The sequence below is a fragment of the Petaurus breviceps genome, unplaced genomic scaffold, assembly GCF_028583685.1.
Source record: "Petaurus breviceps papuanus isolate PSGF00001 unplaced genomic scaffold, PetGlider_PUasm1.0 176, whole genome shotgun sequence".
NCBI classification, from domain to species: Eukaryota; Metazoa; Chordata; class Mammalia; order Diprotodontia; family Petauridae; genus Petaurus; species Petaurus breviceps.
In genome coordinates, this window is record NW_027185771.1 from 18,585,667 (window position 1) to 18,607,563 (window position 21,897).

The window sequence follows — 21,897 nt, forward strand, 5'->3', positions numbered from 1 at the left end:
TCTTTGTGACCCCACTTGGGGTTTTCTTGGCAAAGATATTGGAGTGGTTTGGCATTTCCTTCTCCAGCTCATTTTACAGAGGAGGAAACTGAGGCCAACAGGGTTAAGTAACTTGTTCAGAGTCACACAGCTAAGGAAGTGTCTGAGGCTAGATTTGGACTCTGGTCCTCCTGACTCGAAGGCCAACCATTCACTGTGCTGCCTAGCTGCCCTTTATCCTATCTTGGAGTAATCTGATGTAGGATCACAGATCAAGAATTCAAGGGGACCTAAGGGGCCATCCAGTCCAGCTCCTTCATTTTCCAGTTAAGGAAATTAAGGCCCAGAAAGGCTAAGTGACTTGCAGAAAGTAGTAAGGGTGAGAAGCAGAATTAAAACCCAGGTCTCATGACTTTTAGAACCATAGCCTTTTGCACTATCCCATAGCAACTGTAGTCATTGACATGCATCCCTTGGGTGCCTAACCTCCCTCTGATTGGCAATTCACTTGGCTTCATTGTCTCAGTCCTAGGGAATGTCAGAGCCATCAGATTCAGACTACCTTGGGGGTAGTTGGATGGGGATGGGGGAATTTGGCAAGGACTTGGTCCTAAAAAGCCTGACTGCATTCTGGGCTGGGAGCTGAGCAGCCTTAGGGAATAAGGTGTGGATGAGGGGGGTGAGGGAGGATGGTACAGAGGTAGGGAAACCAGGTTGCCTCTACTGGAGTCTCCTTTCTGGCCACTAATCCCCTGTAGAGTGCAGTATAACACTGGTCTGGACGAAGTGCGAAACAGTTCTTTATTGTGTAATTAAAAACAGTTCTACAGTCAGCTCTTGATATATGTCTTCCTGGTGGCAAAAGCCAGAATGACCTGAAAGTTGAGTAAGTACTACTTTAAAAAAAAAATGTGTGGTCCCCTGAAGTCCCTGGACCTAGTATTGCTGGAACAGGGCTAAAGATCACAACCTGTAACAGGGACCCATACATTTGCCATAGTCTCAAAAAAAAAAAATGATGCCAGGTTTCAATTGAGATTAAAAAAAAGTCATTCCAGCAAGTCATTTACAGCATATAACCAGCTGCAAAATCATCCTGTGTGAACAATAAAACACTTTGTACCACTTACAGATTCTAATTTTCAGAAACATTCAGGTGAAGGCTTGCTGGGTTAAAACGGTTATTTGCTAAATCGAGGCATTTGAATCAGCTGCTGTTTTTTGCTATTTCCTTTCCTTACAAGTTTCAATAAGGCAAGAAAAGCCTAGCTGTGCACTCGATTACTAAAGTTACATCTACAAGTGCTACATTGTTATTTATTTAGAACAAAGAAAGAATATATTGTTGCTCCATTCAGAGCCCAGCCCGAGAAAGAAAACTGTCCAGCTCCGTCTCTGTAGCCAGCTGCAGAAGCTGATGTGTCCTGGAAGTTTTTTGGTTGGTTATCCACGCTCGCTACGGTGTGGAAGGACAGGTTTCTTGGGAGACTCAAGGCCCTGCAGTGCATGTAAAAATCTATACAGTACAACAGAGAGAGAAGATAGATACATTTCCCCCTATAAAACAGTAATACCACCAAGGTGAACAGATCGCTGTTTGTAAACAATCCCTAGTATCCACAGAATGAGTAAGAACGTCAAGGCGGAAACAGCTAAAGAGAGCCTTTGAAAAGCAGTGAATAGCACTGGGAGAAATTAGAATGTTACACAGAGTAAAATATAAAAATCTTCATATTTTTTCTCCCCCCTCCTGGCCCCCAGCTCCTTAAAAAGTGATTGAAGAAAAGTCATAGCCCTTCATTGGAGTTGGAAAATTTAATGGAGGTGGGGAGGAAACAAGAAACAGGATGAAAATCCTGGTATTTAAAAAATGGGCCATAGGGACCTAGGATTAGGGGACTGAGAGTTGGCAGGGACCATGAAGATCATCTAGGCCAACCCCCTTATTGTACAGATGAGGAAACTGAAAGTTTCAGAAAGCTTGTGACTTGTCCAAGGTCACACAGGTAGTAGATAGAACAGGGATTCTGCTTCAGGTCTTCTGACTCCAGCTCCCATGCTCTTTGGAAAATGCCTCTCTGCCTTTAGAGCAAAAGTCCTGGCTCTGGGGAGAAGCAAAAGGAAGGTTAGGAGAGAGGGTGACGACTGGGCGGGTAAGCAGAACTTCTGGGTTGTTTCATGTTGCTGTTTTCAGGACCAACTCTAGAACGATGGCTCCTGGCAGTGGTAGTGGCCTATGTGAGTGGTTCACCAATACCCAAAACTTCCCCCCAGGGGAGGGAAGCGTTGGAGGTTTCCAACACGGCTCCATTTTGCTCCCACATCCACGACAGAACTCAATCAGTGCCTCTTTTCCTTCTTGAGACAGATCTCCTTCCTTAGCCTTGGTCTATCCTCTGGTCTGGCTAGTTGGATCCCAGCTGATCAGAGGGAAGGTTTCTCATCTTATGGGACTGGAAGGGGTACCAATGGCTGAAGAATTCTGGGGCTGATCCCACACTGAGTTTTCATCTCTTTTCTGGACTGTGTCTTTCTCTCATGGTTCCTAGGAAATTTAAAGCTAAAGTTGCCTGGCCCGTCGTCCGTGTGTTAACTAAATGTGCTTGGGCTGGGAATGAGGAGCAAGATTTAAGTACATCAATTTCTCTGGGAAAGCTTGCTACCACAGACCCACCAAAGTCAGGCTTGTGTATACAGCCCAACCCATATCTTTAAGAGGCCGGTTTCTCCCTGGTTAAAGCATTTGTTGGTAAGTTTCTCTAGACTATAGCTCCATAAGGACATGGACCTTACATAAACTTATTATGTTGCCTGGTTCCCAGCATAGGGGTCTGCATACAATAGATAGTTAATAGATATTTGCTTAATTGAACTAGCAGGGAAACCATTTGTCAAATATTGAGAAGTGATTGGGCCCAGGACACATCACCAGGCCAAGGCAACTCTCACTCTCTTGTTAGGGCATTGTCCATTGGACCCAGTAATCCAAGACTATGGAGAGGCTGTCTGACCGAGGCTATAAATGCCAGAAAATGAGGGCCATGAGCTTTAGCTTTGTGAGGGGCAGCTTCCCTTTAAATAAACTCAGGCTCTGGCCACATTGGAACTCTATTAAGTTCTTCTTGGCTGCCATTTCCCCCACAGGCATGCTCATGAGGTGGGCCTTCTGGGAATGACTTGACAGCATGGCTTACTTAGATTTTTCTGGTTCTGGCCAGCCAATGTTAGGCCTGTGTCAGTGGTATGAGGAGAAGTTCCAGTCCAGGTTCTAGACATTGGTTTGAAGAGACTAAAGGTGCCTACTATTGGGCTCCTGCCCAGGTTGAATCTTGTGGGTGGTAGATGCCACTCTCTTACCTCTTCAAGTTCATTTGGAAGGGAGAATTCTTTTTCCATTGAGAATATGAGCCACTGTTGACAACATCTGTATATTTCCCATGACCTCTGGTCTGTCATAGCACTCTCAGATCAACCAGCTTGTGTCTCTCTGGGGAGAGGACAGGAATGGGGGCAGAGAGTGAAGGGGACATGGAGTACGGCAGAGATGGCCTAGGAGCTGCCTGGGCTGAGGCTGTAGCAAGTTAGGAAAGAATTCCCAATGCAGAAATCAGACTTTAATCATCTGGGTTACACCCAATTTTGAGAACCTGCTGGGAAAGTGTGGGGAATGGAAGGGGTTGGAAGGAAAAAAAGCTAATGCCCCTGCAGTCCCAGGTCCTGAAAGGGACAGTGAACAGAAGGGAGTCTTGTAGTGAAAGGTTCATTCTATTATTGAATGACTCCTGCCCCCAACCTCGTGGGTTTTGTGTTTTTTTTTTTTCTGTATGTGTGTACGTGTGTTTGCATTTAGTCAGGCCCCACTATGGAATCCCCTCATTACACAGTCCTATCCAGAAGGGTCTGGTACTCAGCTGGGGAGCTTTTCAGACTCTGAAGGGGAAGCAGTACATTAGGGTCATGCACTACAGTTTCATAGGGAGGCACAGTTTCTAGGGCAATAGTGGAGATGACTGCCTGTCCTTGGGGAGGTCTGATGGAACAGCCGGGATCCCCCTGGGCCACAGGCAAAGACGCCCCGTCTTCATGCTCATCCCTTTCCTCTGCTGCACTGATCTGGATGGAGACATTCCTGTCCTGGCAAGGGTCATTCAGTGAGTATGGCGGAGGGTCTTCGGTGGGGATGTAGATTTGAGTTGACCCTGGTCCCACACACTCCTCATAGCTGAAAAAAAAAAGAGAGAGCGATGTCTAAGGCCTAGGTCTTGGATGAGGGCCCTTCCACTTCTCAAAATATGTTTCCTCTGTTTTCACATTTAAAGCTCAAGGCTATCTCTCAGTTCTGCCATCCTATATACTGACATTCTATGCCTTTAAATCTCTTCCAGTTGACATTCTGTGTCCTAGCATAATAGTGATAATACCTGATATTTCGATAGTACCTACTATGTGTCAGATGCTGTGCTAGGCGCTTCACAAATATTTTTTCATGCGATCCTCACAACAGCCTTGGAGGGTAGGTGCTAATATTATCCCTATACAGATGAGGAAGGGCAGCCAGATGGTGCAGTGGACAGAGCACCAGGCCTGGAGTCTGGAGGACCCGAGTTCAAATACAGCCTTAGATACTTACATGTGTAAAATGAATTGGAGAAGGAAATGACAAACCATTCCAGTATCTCTGCCAAGAAAACTCCAAATGGGGTCATGGAGAGTTGGACACAACTGAAATAACTGACCAACAATAACAGATGAGGAAACTGGGGCAAATAGAGGCTTAGTGACTTGGCCAGGGTGACATAGCTACTAAGTGTCTGAGGCTGGATTTGAATTCAGGTCTTCCTAACTTCAGGGCCAGCGCTCTATCTGCTATACCATCTCGCATCACTGACATTTTGTGTTCTAAGATTTCTTTGAGACCTGATGCTCTAGGTTCAAGTATTCTGTGGAAGTATTCTATAGTTCTAAGGCACCTTTTCATGTTCAATACTGTCTGCTTGTCCTATGACTATAGCCCTGTCCTTGACCAGTCTGAGATACAAGAGGGGATGAAATTGTCCCTGCCCTGAAGAACTTGCAGTCTAGAGGAGGGGAACACACACACATACACACACACACACACACACGTACACACACTGAATAACTGGGGAATAACATTCACAGTGAATGAATAACTCAATGTATAGATTGTGAATGCTTTTGGAGCTAAGTAAGGAGAGAGAAGAATGACTTGGAAAGGATCATCAGGGAAGGCATGGAGGAGGAGGAGGAGAAAGAAGAAAAGAAGGAGGAAGAGGAGGAGGAAGAAAAGAAGGAGGAAGAGCAGGGGGAGGAGGAGGAAAAGAAAGTGGGAGAGGAGGAAGAGGAGGAGGACAATGACAGCAATGATGGCGTCAAAAGGAAGGGCCAAGGGAGCTTGAGGTCAGGGCAGCACAACATAAAAGCTGCAATGAATCAGGCACAGGATTCATGGACTCGGACGCTTGAACAGAACGTGCTGTCACAGAACATTAGTGGTGAAGAGGACCTTCGATAAGGGAATGTCAGAACTGCGTGCATCCTTGAGGCAGGAGGGCTGAGCTGGATGGGACCCCAGAACATACAGCGATCATGCCCCAGGCTGTTTGAACTCAAGGGGAATGTGGAACATGGGATCTTAGTGAGGGACCTTTGGACTGTGATTTGAGAGCTTGGGTGGAGCCTCGGGACCACAGAGGCCGATTTTCCCAGTTTTCCTTTTCAATCTTAGTACACCTTACTCCCCTTCACATACTCTGGTTCTGTCAGATTGGCTTTCTTTCTGTTCCTCATAGAGGATGCTCCATTTTCTATCCCTGGATCTTTGGACATGGCTGGAATGCACAACCCTCTTAAACTCCACCTCATAGAAGGCCAGGTCTCCTTTAAGGCATAGTTCTAGTCAGACCTGAGTGCAAATCCCACCACAGACATCTACTACTAGCTGTGTGTCCCTAGCAAGCTGCTTTGCCTCTGCCTCAATTTCCTCATCTGTAAAATGGGGGTGACAATAACACCTATCTACTAGATTTGTTGTTAGGATCAACTGAGATAATATTTATAAGGTGCTTTGCAAACTTTAAAGAACTGCATGAATGCTATTATGGTCAATATTATATGAAGCCTCTCCTGATCTTCCCAGCTGCAAGTGCTTTCGCTGCTTGTGTATTTTATATGTAAACATATAGTGTATTATATGTAAATATGATATATGCGTGTCTCTACATGTAAATGTTACAGCTCTTTTTAGAATATAAGCTCCCTGAGGACAGGGAGAATTTCATTTTTGTTTTTGTATCCCTAGCACCTAACATATGCACGGTAATATAGTAGGGACTTAATAAATGCTTGTTAGTTGATTGACTGATTGAAGTGATTTTCTCAGGGTCCCAAAGCTCAGTTGTGGCATAGTTGAGTCACTAAACTTTGTGTTTTTGAAAAGCTGGTACAAATCTGCTGTAGAACTTCCCCTGGTTGGGGTTGGGGGAGTGGTTCTTGAGTCATTGTTGCCAGCTGCTTTCCTCTCCAGGATCATCAACATTCCTCTCTCTATGTTTTGATTCTTTATTTAATTTAATTTATTTTTATTTTTTTGAGGCAATCAGGGTTAAGTGACTTGCCCAAGGTCACACAGCTAGTAAGTATCTGAAGCTGCATTTGAACTCAGGTCCTCCTGACTCCAGGGCCTTTCATTCTTTTCTGATTCTTCCCAGAAGCCCCTGTCACTCTTCACGCTCTGCCTGTTCTATCCCCCATCTGCCAGACTGCTCACTTGAATCCCATCCATGATCTCACCTCCACCAGCATGCCTTCCTTGATTAAGAACAAAAGGATTTCTTCTTTGCTTTCCCTCTAACAGACCCCTTGCCTGGATGACAGCCTTTGAATATTGATAACATGATAGATCAGGTCATGTTACTCAAAATAAAAATCTTTTGCCTACCACATTGAGTTCAAACTCTTCTCCCTAGCACTGAGGGTTCTCTAGTCAGTTGCTCCCCTCTTTGTAGTCATTATTTTGTTGTTGTTCAGTTGAGTCTGACTCTTTGTGACCCCATTTGGGGTTTTCTTGACAGAGATACTGGCATGGCTTGCTATTTCCTTTTCCTGCTCATTGACAGATAAGGAAACTGAGGCAAATAGGGCTGAGTGACTTGTCCAGGGTCACACAGCTAGTGAGTATCAGAGGCCAGATTTGAACTCATGAAGATGTCTTCCTGATTCCAAGTCCAGTGATCTATCCATTATGTTGCTCACACTATGGTGCACTCTATCATCCAGCTAAAACAGAGACCCTGTCCCCTGCACTCTCCCCACGCCTTCACTAAGACTTATACCCTGCCAGGAATATTTCCTTCTCTCTCTTTGACTGCTGAATTTCTTTTTTTTTTTTTGCCTTTTTTGGAGGGCAGTTGGGGTTAAGTAACTTGCCCAATGTTACACGGCTAGCTTTTTTGTGTGGGTGTTAAGTGTCTGAGGACGGAACTGATCCTGGGTCCTCCTGACTCCGGGGTTGGCGCTTTACTCACTGCGCCACCTAGCTTCCCTGACTGCTGAATTTCTACCCATCCTTTTAATCTGAACTCAGATGCTTTGACCTCTAGGAAGCCTACCCTCATGCTTTCTCCCTTCCCCCTTTCCCATCCCTAGGACCTCAGAAACTTCTGTTTATACCTTTCTAATGGACTTATCATGTCATATTATGAATTCTGTTAGGTTTGTGTCCTATCATCCAGCCAGAGTGTTAGCTGTATGAGGGTGTGGGTTGTGGTTTTACCTAAACGATGCATCTCTTTAAGGTTCTAGCACAGGACTCTGCAAATAGAAGTTGCATTAATTAATAATGTCTGTTGAATGAATGAAAGTCAAAGTCACCAAGCAACTCAATAGCAGAGATGTCACTGGCACTTATCTCCTGATTCCCAACCTGTTGTTCAAATATTACACACTTATCTCTGAGTGTCAGAGAAGGGGGCAGGAGCAGGGTGAGAAATAGTCTATAAGTCTGGACAACAGCAGCAATGCTGTGGAGAGCGGATGGCAGATGGACAAAATGATGCCCAGAGAAAGTGACTTGTGCAAGGTCATACAACTGGCAAATGGAAGAGCTGGGATAAGCTCTCTCTCTCTCCCCCACCCTCACCCCTCATCTCTCTGTCTGTCTCTCTGTGACCTTCTAGGGACATCATGATAGAGAATGGGGTCCAGAGACTAGCTCTGACAACTCACTAGCTGTGAGATGTTAGGGAAGTCCTGAACCTGTTTCCTCATCTATAAAATGGGAACAATAATATTTATACTTTCTTCCTTACAGGTTGTTCTGGAGGGGAAAAATGCTTTGTAAACTTTGAAGTGTTATGAAAATAGCACAGGGCGGCTAAGTGGCACAGTGAATACAGGCCCTGGAATCAGGAGGACCTGAGTTCAAATCCGGCCTCAGGCACTTGACACTTACTAGTTGTGTGACCTTGGGCAAGTCACTTAACCCCAATTGCCTTGCCTTCCCCTCTCCAAAAAGAAAAAAAAAAGAGGAGGATATGAGATGCTAGGTTCATGGATTTAAAATGAGAATCCCTTAATTAAAGTCCTCCACTGATGCCTTATATCATTGTGTAGAGGTGACCTGGTATTCATGAAGGGTAAGCCAACAAAGTCCAAGTTCTATCAGGTCCTTCTAAGCTAGAAATGTTTTGACTTCCTTGGCTTCCTTGAAGTCTCAGCTAAAATCCCATCTATTACAAGAAGCCTTCCCTGATCCTCCTTAAGTAGAGATTATCCCCCAAGTTAACTTGCATTTTTTGGGGGGAGGGAGGCAATTGGGGTTAAGGGACTTGCCCAGGGTCACACAGCTAATACATATCTGAGGCCAGATGTGAACTCAGGTCCTCCTGACTACAGGGCCAGTGCTCTATACACTGTGCAACCTGGATGCCCCCCAATTTATCTTGTATTGAGGTGTCAATATACCTCGTTTGCAACTAATATTGCTTACACATTGTCTCTTCCATTAGACTGTGAGCTCCTGGACAGCAGGGGCGCTCCTGCTGTCTAGCAGACATTTAATAAATGCTTGCAATCTTGATTTCTTGGTTTGAGCACAATCCTGGAATAGATGGTGTGTCAGTCTATTGGAAGAGGCAAGGTGGAGAGAATGCTGGACTTGGTGTCAGGGAGACATGGGTTCTACTTCTGCCCCTGGGCAAACCACTTATGTTCACCAAACCTCAGTTTCCTCATCTGCAAAATGGGCATCAGAACCATACCTACCTCCCAGGGTTTTTCATGAGGCTCACATGGGATAATGTGGGTAAAACATAATAGAAATGTCAGCTTCCATTTTTACCCAAGTGACAACAGGCTCTTCATCAGGTTGGCCACAGGCTGGTGATTTTCTGGGTCACAGTCATTTCAGTCATGGCTGGCTCTTTGTGGTCCCATTGGGGTTTTCTTGGCAAATGTAATGGAATGATTTGCCATTTTTTTTCTCCATCTCATTTTACAGATGAGGAAACTGAGGCAAACAGGGTTTTCTTGGCAAAGGTGCTGGAGTGCTTTGCCATTTCCTTTTCCAACTTATTTTATAGACAAGGAAAACGAGGCAAACGAGGCTCAGTGACTTGCCCAAGGTCACACAGCTACTAAGTGTCTAAAGTTGGATCTGAACTCAGGTCCTCCTGACCCCAGGCCCAGCATGCTACCCATTGTGCCACTTAGCTGCCCTGCAGAGGATTAACACTGATGAAATCACAGATTACTGAATCCTTGTGCAAACACAGAGCAGACATTTATTAGGCCCCTATTAGATGCTGGCATTATGCTATGTTGCCTGGGATACAAAATATGGTTATTACCTAACTTGCATTAATATGGTGCTTTTAGGTTATGCAGTCTGTTCACATACACGGAGTTTCACAAAAACTCCAAAGTGGGCAGGATGTCCATTTTACATTGGGGAAAATGAACCTTCAGAGAAGTCATGTGCTTTGATAAAGGTCATACAGCCAGAAAGATGGGAGGTTAGACTCAAAGGATTCCAATGGTCCTTTCAGGTCCAACAAGATAACAAGGCTGGGACTCAGGTTTTTTCCTTTATATCATATCAAATTTTCTGGATTGGGAGGACCTGGGTTCCAATATCCAGTATGTCACACATTAGCTGTGTGACCTTGGACAAGGCGCTTCCCTTTCCTCAGTCTTAGTTTCCTCATCTGTCAAAAGAAGGGGTTGGACTAGATATAATGGGAATCTGAAGATCTTCCCTGCCCCTTGGCCCCTTGATAGGCTTAAGTGAATCTGAGAACCTTTCCTGATTTGAAAATATACTCTGCCCCCTAATAGGCTGAATGTGGTTACATGGAGCTTTCTAATGGACTTATCATGAGTCTGGGGTGGGAGGCTTGTTTTTTCAGGACCGCCCATATCTTGTTGCTTTGTGATTGGGCAGTGGGTCAAGAGGGTTGTGACATTCTCTGACCCAGGAGAAAGCTATATATATCCTGATGTGAGATTTTGCTTTGGGGCTCACTTTTTTGGGGAAGAGTTGTGTGATTTGGCCAGATGAAACTCTGGGCAGCTGTTGAGCCACTCTCCACCCCCCCCCTCCCGCCCCCCCACTGGCTTTGAAAACCCAGATGTTGGTGCTTCCCTCTCTGGTAACTAACTGGGTATGGATGTGATGGTCAGACAGCTGGAAGCCCTGTCTGCTGAATTGTGTTATTTGCTGTTGTGACTTCTGTTTGTATTCTCTGAAGTTCAGGGTGCTGACTTTTCCCCCTGAACTAGGTAAATGATATATATTTGATTAAAGCAAAATTGTTAGCCCATTTTGAGTTGCTTTCCTTAGAAAAGTAGATCTAGGAACCTGTGCTAGCAGCCATCCTGGGTATGCTGGGGTGTTTGCTGCTACACTAGACAAGCTTTAGGATCTCTTCTACTTTAGACTCTAGGATGTGGAGATCGTTCAGTCCCTATTTGGACGTGACAGATCTCTTCTGGAAGCTAAGTGTTTTGGAGGTGGTAGTAAAGACAGGGTTAACATCTCCATGTGAGATGATTCCCTTTGCACCAGGAAAAAAAAATAATGTGACTATGGGGATAGTGAGTGGGGGTACCAGGGAAAAGAAATCCAGATCGGGCTTTATCATTTTCAGTGGGACTGAATATAAGTTGGGTTTGTTGCCATGGAAACTTAAGAGAGTTTCAGTAAATAGCTGTCATTCATGAAGAATGACCTTGGGAGGAGGGGGAGGCTCTTGGGAGGGGAGGCTGAAAGTTGGGAGAACTTCCGGCCTTCAGGATCAAGGTACAAAGCCGAAAAAACAATATGTATCTTTGATGGAAATGTTATTTTTGGCTTCATAAATCATTCAAGAGCCAGATTGCCAGAGAGATTCAGAGAAAAAGAATAGGGATCAGAAGACCTGAGTTTGGGTCTTGGATCTGACACTGTGACTAGCGGCTTAGCTCTGGGTAAATCCCCCAGCCTTTCTGGCCCTTGATTCCCTCCCTGGTAACACAAGGAGATAATCTCTTAAGGTCCCTTTAGGAATGACCTTGCCTCTGTTTTGTCCTTACTTATCTGTGTTCATGTTGTTTTCTCCCAGCAGAATGTGAGCAGTGACTGTTCCTGTTCCATCTCTGCATCTCCTGTGCCTAGTGCGGTTTCTCATATTCAGCAGGTACTTAATGGTTAGCATTTATAGAGCACTTGAATATTCTCTCATTTGAACAACCCTGGAAGGTGTAGGGGTGTGTGTGTGTGTGTGTGTGTGTGAGAGAGAGAGAGAGACAGAGAGAGACAGAGAGAGAGAGAGAGAGAGAGAGAGAGAGAGAGACAGAGAGAGAGAGAGAGATTATTATTCCCATTTCACAGATGAAGATAATGAGGCAGACAGAGCTTAAGTGATTTGCCCAGGGTCACTCAACTAGTCAGTACCTGAGGCTGCATTTGAACTCAGGTCTTCCTGACTCTAAGTGCAAAACTCTAACCATTGTACCACCTGGCTGTCTAATACATGCTTATTGAATTGAGCTGAAGTCTAGGTTGCCATATTACACCATCTGCATCTATCACATTTATGCCCCCAGGAGCCTGGGGAGCAAACAGTGTTTCAAAGATTCTGCCAATTAAACCCAAGGAGAATTTGGCATCCTCAGTAAGAGTGAGGTTCAAGGGCTTGTGTAAGACGATGGCTTAGTTAAGACCATCTGTTCTAAGCGTGAGGCCTGTAAACCTTACCAGTTTTCATCCACCAGTGTTGGCACCATACCTATCAATTATCACCATCATTCATTCAAAAGTCATTTAAGGGCCAACTCTGTATAGTAGTACAGTGGACAGAGCACTGGGCCTGGAGTCAGGAAGATCTGTGTTCAAATCTGGCCTCAGACACTTACTAGCTGTGTGACCCTGGACAAGTCACTTTACCCTGTTTGCCTCATTTTCCTCATCTGTAAAATGAACTGGAGAAAGAAAGTGCAAACCACTCCACTATCTTTGCCAAGAAAACCCCTCAAATGGGGTCATGAAGAGGCAGACATGACTGAAAATGACTGACATATAGTTTCCTGAGGACATCACTAGCCAAATGGGACTCCATGTACATCCTCATGGAATTCATGAATTAATGGCCTCCATTTCTGTAATACTTTAAGGGTTAGAAAGTACCTTCTTCACAAGAAACCTCTGAAGTCAATAGGGTTTCAAGGGCTACTTCTCCATGTTATTGGTGGAAAAACTAAGGCTCAAAGAGAGGAAATGACAATTTCTCTAGGCCTCAGTTTACCGGATTGGACTAGATGATTTCTTTAAGCACTGTCCAGCTTTAAACCCAGTGACCCCATGACTTACACGAAGTTGGTACCTAATTCTTTACTCTTGCCACTTCATCTCAGGACATATCCACATTCACATATTATAACATGGGATAATATTTGCAGTGCACTTAGCACGTGCATAATAGGCACTTATTAAATGCTTCTTCCTTCCCCTCTCCCAATAACTCTACAGTCACAGTTCCTAGACTACTATGCAAAGAGCTATGTGAGGTCCAACGGAGGGAAGGTAGTTTCCAAGGTGGGGATCAGGAAAGCTTCCTTGCGACTGGGCCTGGAAGGGACACAGGGCAGGGAGCAAGGTTAATGTTCAGTCTCTGACCAAGGTTAGAGGAGGTTTTCAGTCCATCAGTCAAACAGCATGCTCTTTGTCAGGCACTGTGCTACACACTGGGGAAACAAAGAAAGGCAGAAAACATCCCTGCTGTCAAGGAGCTTACACTCTAATCGGAGAGACACCATGCAGACAAGTCAGTCCAGACAAGATAGAGACAGGACAAACTGGGGATAAACTCACAAGAAGGCACCCAATAAGCTTAAAAAGGACTGGGAAAGGCTCCTTATAGAAGGTGGGACACAGATGAGAAGGGAGAGCATTCCAGGCGGGGTAAGACAGTTGATGAAAATGCCTGGAGTGGGGAGGAGTCACTACATTACGGAGTTTATCATCATCATGTCAGACTGAATGAGATTGTAGAAAGCTCATTGGATTTCTAGTCAGACATGGTTTTGAGACTAGGCTTAGCCATTTATTTACTGGCAACGTGAGTAAATCATTCCCCTTCTCTTAGCGTCTCTTTGCTCACCTGTAAAATGGGGTTAAATCTGTAAAATGGGCAGCTAGGTAGGATATTCACTCCTCAAACTAGGTCCCCCACTACTGTTTCCCATTAACAGTCAGGAAGTAGGTGAAATGAGCTCTAAGCAAAGGCATTTACAGCTATTTAAAGCCTTGTAAAGGTTTGCTTGGGGCAGCTAAGTGGCACAGTGGATAGAGTGTGGGCCTCAAGTCAGGAAGACTTATTTTCCTGAGTTCAAATCCAGACCCAGACACTTACTAGCTGTGTGATTCTGGGCAAAGCACGTAAATCCTGTTTGTCTCAGTTTCCTCATCTGCAAAATGAGCTGGAGAAGGACATGGCAAAGCACTCCAGTATCTTTGCCAAGAAAACCCCAAATGGGGTCACAAAGAGTTGGACAGGACTGGAAATGACTGAACCACCACCACCAGCAGAACAGGGATAATCATACTTGCCCTGGCTGCCTTGAGGGGTTGCTGTGCGGCTAGAATTAGATAATGCATGTGATGAAGCGCTGCTTAAATACTATTGACAGCATTATTGTCAGCCGCCGTGTGTGACACAGCATTCGATACTTCAGGTTGGAAGCTCATTCCAAGATTAACCAAAACAAGCATCTCATTAATGCTGGTGGTTAGACAAGTTTTTTTTTTTTTTAAGAAAAACTTTTAGCTCTGTTGGTGGATGAACTAAATTACTAAGGACCTACTATGTGTAAGGTCTCTGGGAACACAGAGATAAAAAATGGCAGCCCTTGTCCTCAAGAGGTGACATTCTCCTGGAGTGGGCAGCATTGGGGACCAGACTTGGAGTCAGGAAGACCTGGGTCTGAATCTCCATCTCAGATTTGCTACTTGACCTTGGGCAAGTCACTTAACCTGCTAGCCTCAGTTTCCTCATCTATAAAATGGGGATAGCACCTACTTGCCAGTATTGTTGTGAGGATCGAATGAGATTATATATGGAAAATGCTCTGTGACATTCCCAGTGACTACTATAGCCTCTCTCCTGAAATTTCCTTGTATTTATTTGTATATATTTTTCGTATTTTTATATGGGTACACGTTACTCCCCTGGTGGAAACTGTAAGCTCCCTGAGGATAGGAACTGGACTTGTTCTAGAGTTTATTGGTTCTAGGACAGGGGGTTCTTAAAATGTGGCCTGGAAACAGATGGGAGCTTCCAGCACCCTTTCAGGGTGTCCTCAAGGTCTCGAAACTATTTTTGTGATAACACTAAGACATTTTAATTTCTAATATAGTAAATATCAACTCACATAACCCATATAACAAGAACTCTTTAGGGTCTTTATTTTTTAAGGGTATAAAGGAGTCCTGAGACCAAAAAGTTTTGAGAACTTCTAGTTTAAGGAACTGAGGAGGCAGCTAGGTGGTGCAGCGGTTAAAGGCTAGGCTTGGAGTCAGGAAGATCTGAATTCAAATTCTGTCTCAGACATTTACTAGCTAGCTATAGGACCTTGGGCAAGTCACCTAACACTATCAGTCTCAGTTTAATACATAAAATGAGGGAGTTGGATTTGATGGCCTCTCTAAGGCCCCTTCCAGGTCTAAAACTATGACTTAGATTTAAACTAGATTTGGGGCAGCTAGGTGGTATGGTGGATGGAGTGCTGGGTCTGGAATCCTTAAGACCTGAGTTCAAATCCAGCCTTAGATGCTTACTTCCCTGGGCAAGCCACTTAATTTCAGTTTGTTTCATTTTCTTATCTGTAAAATGATATTAGCACCTGCCTCCCAGGGTTGTTGCAAGCATCAAATGAGATGCTATTTGTAAAGTGCTTAGCACAGGGCCTGGTGCATAGTAAGTGCTATATAAATGGGACATAATATAATATAATAATAATGTAATATATGATATGATGTATAATACTGTTATATAAACATAATCATTATTATTATCTTAGGATAGTATGAACTCATGGCAGCTAGGTGGTGCAGTAGATAGAGTGCCTCAGAGACTTACTAGCTGTGTGACCCTGGGCAAGTTACTTCACCCTGTTTGCCTCAGTTTCCTCATCTGTAAAATGAGCCAGAGAAGGAGATGGTGGACCACATAGTGAAGAAAGGACACAACTGGACAACAAGTATGAACTCATAGGTGAGGACATTTCCTTTCTAATGCCTGCTCTATAACTTATATCGTCTTAATTGCCTAGAACAGTCCTGTTTAACCCCAATAGAAGGGGATGACTTTGGGCTACAGACTGATTTAGAAAACCACAAATTTACATTATCTATGTTATATTGCATGTTTATTTCTTTTGTTAAACATTTCCCAATTACTTTTTAATCTGATTCTGGCCCAGGCTGCTGGGGCTCTGAGTTGAGGCCTCTGGTTTTGCCCATTCAGATGTTTAGTGACTTGCCCAAGGTCACAGAGTTGCCTCTTGAACCCAGGTTTTCCTGACTTCAGAGCAAGCTCTCCAGCTACCATACCATGCTGCCCATCTTATTTTTGCCTTTGTATACCCTTGCCTAGCACAGTGTCTGACGTACATTAGGTAATTAATAAATCCTTGTCCATTGACAGATTGTGCACAGACATAAGTAGTCAGCAGCTATTCAATGGTCTAGAAAGGGAGAACTTTGTGTTTAAAGGGATTAATTAACCTCACAAAGGGAGGCCAAATTTAAAAACAAATAGTTCCATTTGAGCAGGTTGGTGAAAAATAACAGAGGTTTTACCAAGAGGCAGCCCCAGGGAGGGGAGATAAGGCATTTAAGAGTCTGGCTCCCAGCTGCTCCTGGTGAATGAAAAACAACCTTCCCCCCAACAAATTTAAGGTGAAATAGAAACCTACTCCCTTAGAGATTGAGATGGAGAGAAGGGATTGGAACACTTAGCATCTCTGTGGCCCTTGGTAAGGCTTTTCCCAGCTGTTTGGTGGTGATTAATCAGTGAAGCCAGCCGGAGACCTCGAGAGATGGCCAACATTATCACTGCTATTTTCCCAGGGAGTGGAGGGAGCCTCGGAGGTTAAGTGGTTGGCCCCACAGAAATGGTGCTCCAGGCCCAGAGCCACGAGCTACAACTGAAGTGGCTCTAGTCTCTTTCTCTTCTTTAAGGACAGTGTTGGCCACGTAGTAGGTGCTTAATAAATGCTGGTTGTCTTCCCTCTTTCTTTTCTTCCTCTCCCTCCCTCCGTCTTTCCCTTCCTTCTCTCCCTCCTTCCTGTTTTTACTCTCTCCTTCCCTCTTTCCTTTTTTCCTTCCTTCCATCCCTCCTTTCTTCTTTTACTCCCCCCATCTCTCCCTTCCTTCTTCTTCCTTCCCTCCATTCTTTCCCTCCCTCCTTCCCTTCCTTCCTCTCTCCTTTCTTCCCTCCCTCTCTCCATTCCTTCCTTCCTTCTTTTCTCTCTCTCTCTTTCCTCTCTTCCTTCCTTCCTTAATAAATATTTGTTGAACTGAATGATGGGCCAAGCTCTTCTGCCCAGACCAGCCAGGCCTTGAGGGTGCTTTCCTAGTGCAATGTCATGCTGTATAAGCAACATGGGGTAGGAAAAAGGAGAAAGGCAGTTTGGATTCCAGTGCTGACTTTGTCAGTAACCAGCAGATGCACCAGCTGTTAATCCCCTCCCCTCCCTCCTTAGTTTCTTCCTCAGTAAAACATGACATTTGCTCAGATAGTTTCCCGAAAATCCCTTCTGGGACGGCTAGATGGCGCCATAGTGCATAGAGCACCGGGCCTGGAGTTAGGAAGACCTCTTTCTGAGTTCAAATCCTGCCTCAGACACATACTAGCTAGCTGTAAGACCCTGGGAAAGTAACTTACCCCTTTTTGTCTCAGTTTCCTCATCTGTAAAATGCGCTGGAGAAGGAAATGGCAAACTACTCCAATATCTTTGCCAAGAAAACCCCAAATGGGGTTGCAGAGAGTTGGAGATAACTGAATGGCAATAACAAAGTCCCTTCTGACATTCCGAGGTTCCTTCCTGCTTTAACGTTCTATGTCCCGCTGGTTGTGGTGGGACACGTCTACCGTCCTTGTTTCTGGGAAGGCTGAGGCTGATGGATTGCTTGAGCATAGGAGTTCTGAGTTATAGTAGGCTAAGCCAATTGGGTGTCTTTGCTATGTTTGGCACTATAATGGGGTGACCCTTGGAACGGGGGGCACCAGGCTGTCTAAGGAGTGAACAAATATAAGTTGGGAATTTGAGAGCAGGTCATAGTCTTCATGCTGATTAGTAATGGGATTGGACTGGTGAGTAGCTATGGCCTAGCCAGAGTGAGATAGGGGAGCCAAGTCTCAAAAATGTCTTTAAAAGTCAACCATTCTATGTACAATGTTCCAATATCCCATGTTCTCAGGCTCTCTCTGGCTTTAACATTTTATGGTCAGAAGAAAGGAGATTTATTACTAGGTGGTGGTGTTTTTGTGTTGTTGAATGAGAAGGAGAGGGGAAGAGAAAGGTATGAACTGCGGGAGGGGTAGAGAGAAACTCCCAACAGTGTCCTCAGGGGTGCTTGGTGATATGGGGCCTCCTGTCAGGCCCACAGGCTACCCCTTGCCTGGGGTTTACAAGCGTCTTAGAGCAGAGGAAGCTCTCCAAAGCAATGGGACAAGAGCATGTCTTATTTGACTAAGCCCAGTGGAGGCTGTGAAGGGCAGGGATACATCAGCTTGTCTGCTTTCCCTTCAGGCCTGTCATCTGGCAGAATATCTCACATGAAATCAATGTGACAGGCAGAGCAGAGGCCTGCTGAATCATGAGGGAATCAGCAGCCCCTGGGGAGGGGTGCTGGTGACCTCTTCAGGGCTGTCAGCATGGATTGAACAAACAGCTATTTGGGGACAGTCCTGGAGCTCCTCAGGACCCTGACCAAACCATGGGGCTCTGATGCCCAATTCCTCCTAACCTGATGTGGAAAACCATTTCAAAGAGCATCCAAACTCCTGTATGCAAGTGTCTGCTCTTAAGAAAATGCACAGGAAAGGGATCTGGTCTAGCCACTATGCTGTGTGACCTCAGACAAGTGCCTTCCCCTCTCTGGGCCTCAGTATCCCCCTCACTCAAATGAGAAGTTTCGACTAGATACTGTGTAAGGTGCTTTCCAGCTCTGACTTGCTATGTGTCTACTTTCAGATTTCCTGAGACTAAGCTCCTAGGACACTGAGGCTGGGCAGAAGATAGGAGAGAGGAATGACAAGTGATGGAGACCTCACTTATTTGGCTTTTCACCAGTTATGTGGTGGGTTTAAGCCCTCTGGTTCCATCATCCAGTCCATTCTTTCATCTTCCACATGAGAACACAGGCCCAGATAAGAAAAGCAACTTATTTTAGATCAATTTAAGTGAATAAATGGTAGAGGCCGGAATTTGAACCCAGTTCTCTTCCCACAGTACCACATTACCTCCTAGTCAGGGTCTAGGTTGGGAGGGAACCTGGCACCCTGTGAAAAACTGGACTCTGAATTTTAGGCCTTGCTAACCCAATTTGGCCTCCTAGGGCACCATCTCTTCCACTTGGTGGCTGTCCAAATGATGAGAACTGGGGCCAGAGAACTTGGGTTCCAATATTGCCTCTATCACCTATAACTCAATTTCCTCATTTTCGTGGCTTTGTGTAAATTGCTTAACCTGCCTGAGCCTCCATTGCCTATCTGTCAAATGGGAATGGTAACAACATTTACCTTATGGGGTTGTTGTGAGGACCGAATGAAGCCCTTTGTAAACCTTAGGGACTATGCACACAGGAACTAGCCAGTGACAGGATCACAGGGTCATAGCTTTAAAACTGGAAGGGACCTTGGGGGGTCATCGAGTCCCACCACCTCATTTTACGAATGAGGAAAATGAGGCAGAAAGGTTAAGGCATGAAGCATTTATTATATACTTACTATATGCCAGGCACTGTGCTTAGTCCTGGGGATGCAAAGAAAGGCCCAGAAACGGGAGTTCCCAGTTTAATGGGGAAGATGACACGCTAACAGCTACATACAAAGAAAATACAGACTGGAGACAATCAGCAAAGGACCTGGAAAGGCTTCTTGCAGAAGGCAGGATTTTAGTTGAGACCTGAAGAAAGCCACAGGGGGCAGAAATGAGGAGGGAGAGCATTCCAAGCATGGGGGGGACAGCCAGGAAAAATGTCTGGAGTTGGGAGATGGAATGTGCGTGGAATGGCACGGAGGTAAGTGTCATGGAGAATGGAAAGAAGAATATGGTAAAAGAAGACTGGAAGGGGAGGGGAGGGACAGGCTAGGAAGGACTTTAAAAAGCAAACATAAGAAGTTCTATTTGATTGAAGGTATAATAGGGAGCCATGAGAGTTTACTGAGAAGAGGTGGGGTTGGGGGGGTTTACACTGACATGTTCAGACCCCAAAAGAACCAGAACCAGTTCCCTTGCCCCCCAATTCAGGGCTCTTTCCAGTACAGTGTGCAGCTTTTCTAAGGTCTGATAGTCTATTCTGGGCCAGCCTATCTACTAGGGTTTAGAAATCAGTCACACTCAATTCCTAATTCCCTCTCCTGGTTCATTTTTTTTCCCCCTGTCGCCACAATTCAGCTTTGGGCCATTGGAGTGTGTTTTCTAGGGTTCATTCACAAAGGAAATAGAATATACAAAATGAGAAATGATATACCAGGAGAAGGTCATTAGACATGCAGATAAAAGCAATCTACTCAGTTCCAGACTGAGTGGCACCTAGGATTTCTAATCTAATCCTTAAATTAAATTCCCTAGGCTTAGCATGGCCTATGTTCTTTGCTAGGCCAGAAACCCCAAGCCAGGATGTCAGGCTCCCTCACTGCTCCAGATGCGAATGGTGTCTCTTTCCGTCAGCCCCCTCCAACACTGATTTGAGCATTCACCCATCTGTGCTCAATGGACCAAGCTTATTGGCTCATCTTTCCAATCAGACAGTTAGGAAACACCAGATGGCACCAGGGGCTGGGGATGTTTACTCTTCACATTTCCTTGGCATCATGTTTCTGAATGATTCTTCCCTCAATCAAGAAGGAAGGAAATGACACATAACCAATATAGGCCATAGTCCCATCATCTCAGAAAAACCAGAATCATTCAACCCGACACTTGGCTCAACCCTGGAGTTTGAAAAACACAACTCTGTTCCTTTAAGCCACATGACAGAGTAGAAAGAGGAAGAATTTGGAGTTCTAAGACTTGGGTTTGAATCCCAGCCTTGCCACTAGCTGGGTGAACATGGGCAAATCACTAATCCTGTCTGAGTTCTAGTGTCCTGGTCTATAAAAGTGCTGCTGTGAGGAAGGTCCTCGCACAAACCTTAAAGAATTACGGAAATGTTGCCTGGTTTAAAGTTCCCCACTGCCATACTGCCCTTGTAGCTAATGAAAGCTTTGTCAAGGAGGGCCATGTTACTGCTGTTGTTTGTCCTTCATTCTTGAGGAGGACCATGACATCAGGAAGGTGATGCCATGACATGCAGGTGAATTGGATTTAAGAGAGGCAGCAGGGCTGTGCAAAGTCACCAGCCTCACTTTCTCTTCTGGAGCTGTCTGGGTCCAGTGGCAAGAGACTGATTAGGACGATTGGAGATGACTCCAGATATAGTGGGAGACCTTGGCCTTTTTAAGCTAAAGTCTTTCCCAGGTCTCAGTTTGACTAAAACAACACACATTCAATGATTAAAGGTTGGAAAGAAATGAAGCAAAGAATGGCCTCTTTTACCTAGTCAAAAAAAAAAAATCAACCTGGGAGGGGTAGACCCTCAGGATTTCTGCCAAAACAGAAACAGTTACTTTTCACATTCACTCTGAGCCATCTGGGCCCAAACAATGACCAGGTTTGGGACTTATTCTGGGCTAATCATTGAGAGCCAGAGTGATTAGGGTTTAAGGCATGGTTCTTGAAGAAATCTATCCCATAAACTGAGACAGTTTTCCTCAATCAAAACTGACATTCTCTTGGGCAGAGCATCCACAAGTAAGGGTATTATACCCTATGTGGACAGAGGGAGAAGGAGGAAAGGAAAGCAGAGGAGAAGAGAGGGAGGAAGAAAGATACAGGGAAGGAAGGAAGAAATGAGCTGCATTGCTCAACTGGAACTGACCAGTTGGGTCCCCAGTGAAGTTTTACTACTCACAGGTTGTTAGCAACTTGGAAATGAACAAGAGAAGCCACCGCTTTGTTCTCCCCCTTCTCCATCCCAGGAAATGCACCAGGCCCTTTCCCCTTTCTGACGGCAGAATGTGAAGCCTCTTGATGAGGGTGAAAGAGGAGAATGTAAAAGCTGGCTTGAAGCCTAACATCAAAAACCTACTATCT

The 21,897-nt window shown here is 44.9% G+C and overlaps 1 protein-coding gene across 2 annotated transcripts in view; it reads right to left on the bottom strand.

The window, feature by feature from the left end:
- Nucleotides 1-763: 763 nt before the first annotated feature.
- BEAN1 (brain expressed associated with NEDD4 1) overlaps nt 764-21,897 on the bottom strand; it is a 109,378-nt gene continuing 88,244 nt past the window's right edge. For both annotated transcript variants that reach the window (XM_069085831.1, XM_069085832.1), the window contains one exon: nt 764-4,201. In XM_069085831.1, coding sequence (XP_068941932.1) covers nt 3,856-4,201 — 346 coding nt within the window. In that variant the 3' untranslated portion in view covers nt 764-3,855. The remainder of the gene's footprint in view (nt 4,202-21,897) is intronic.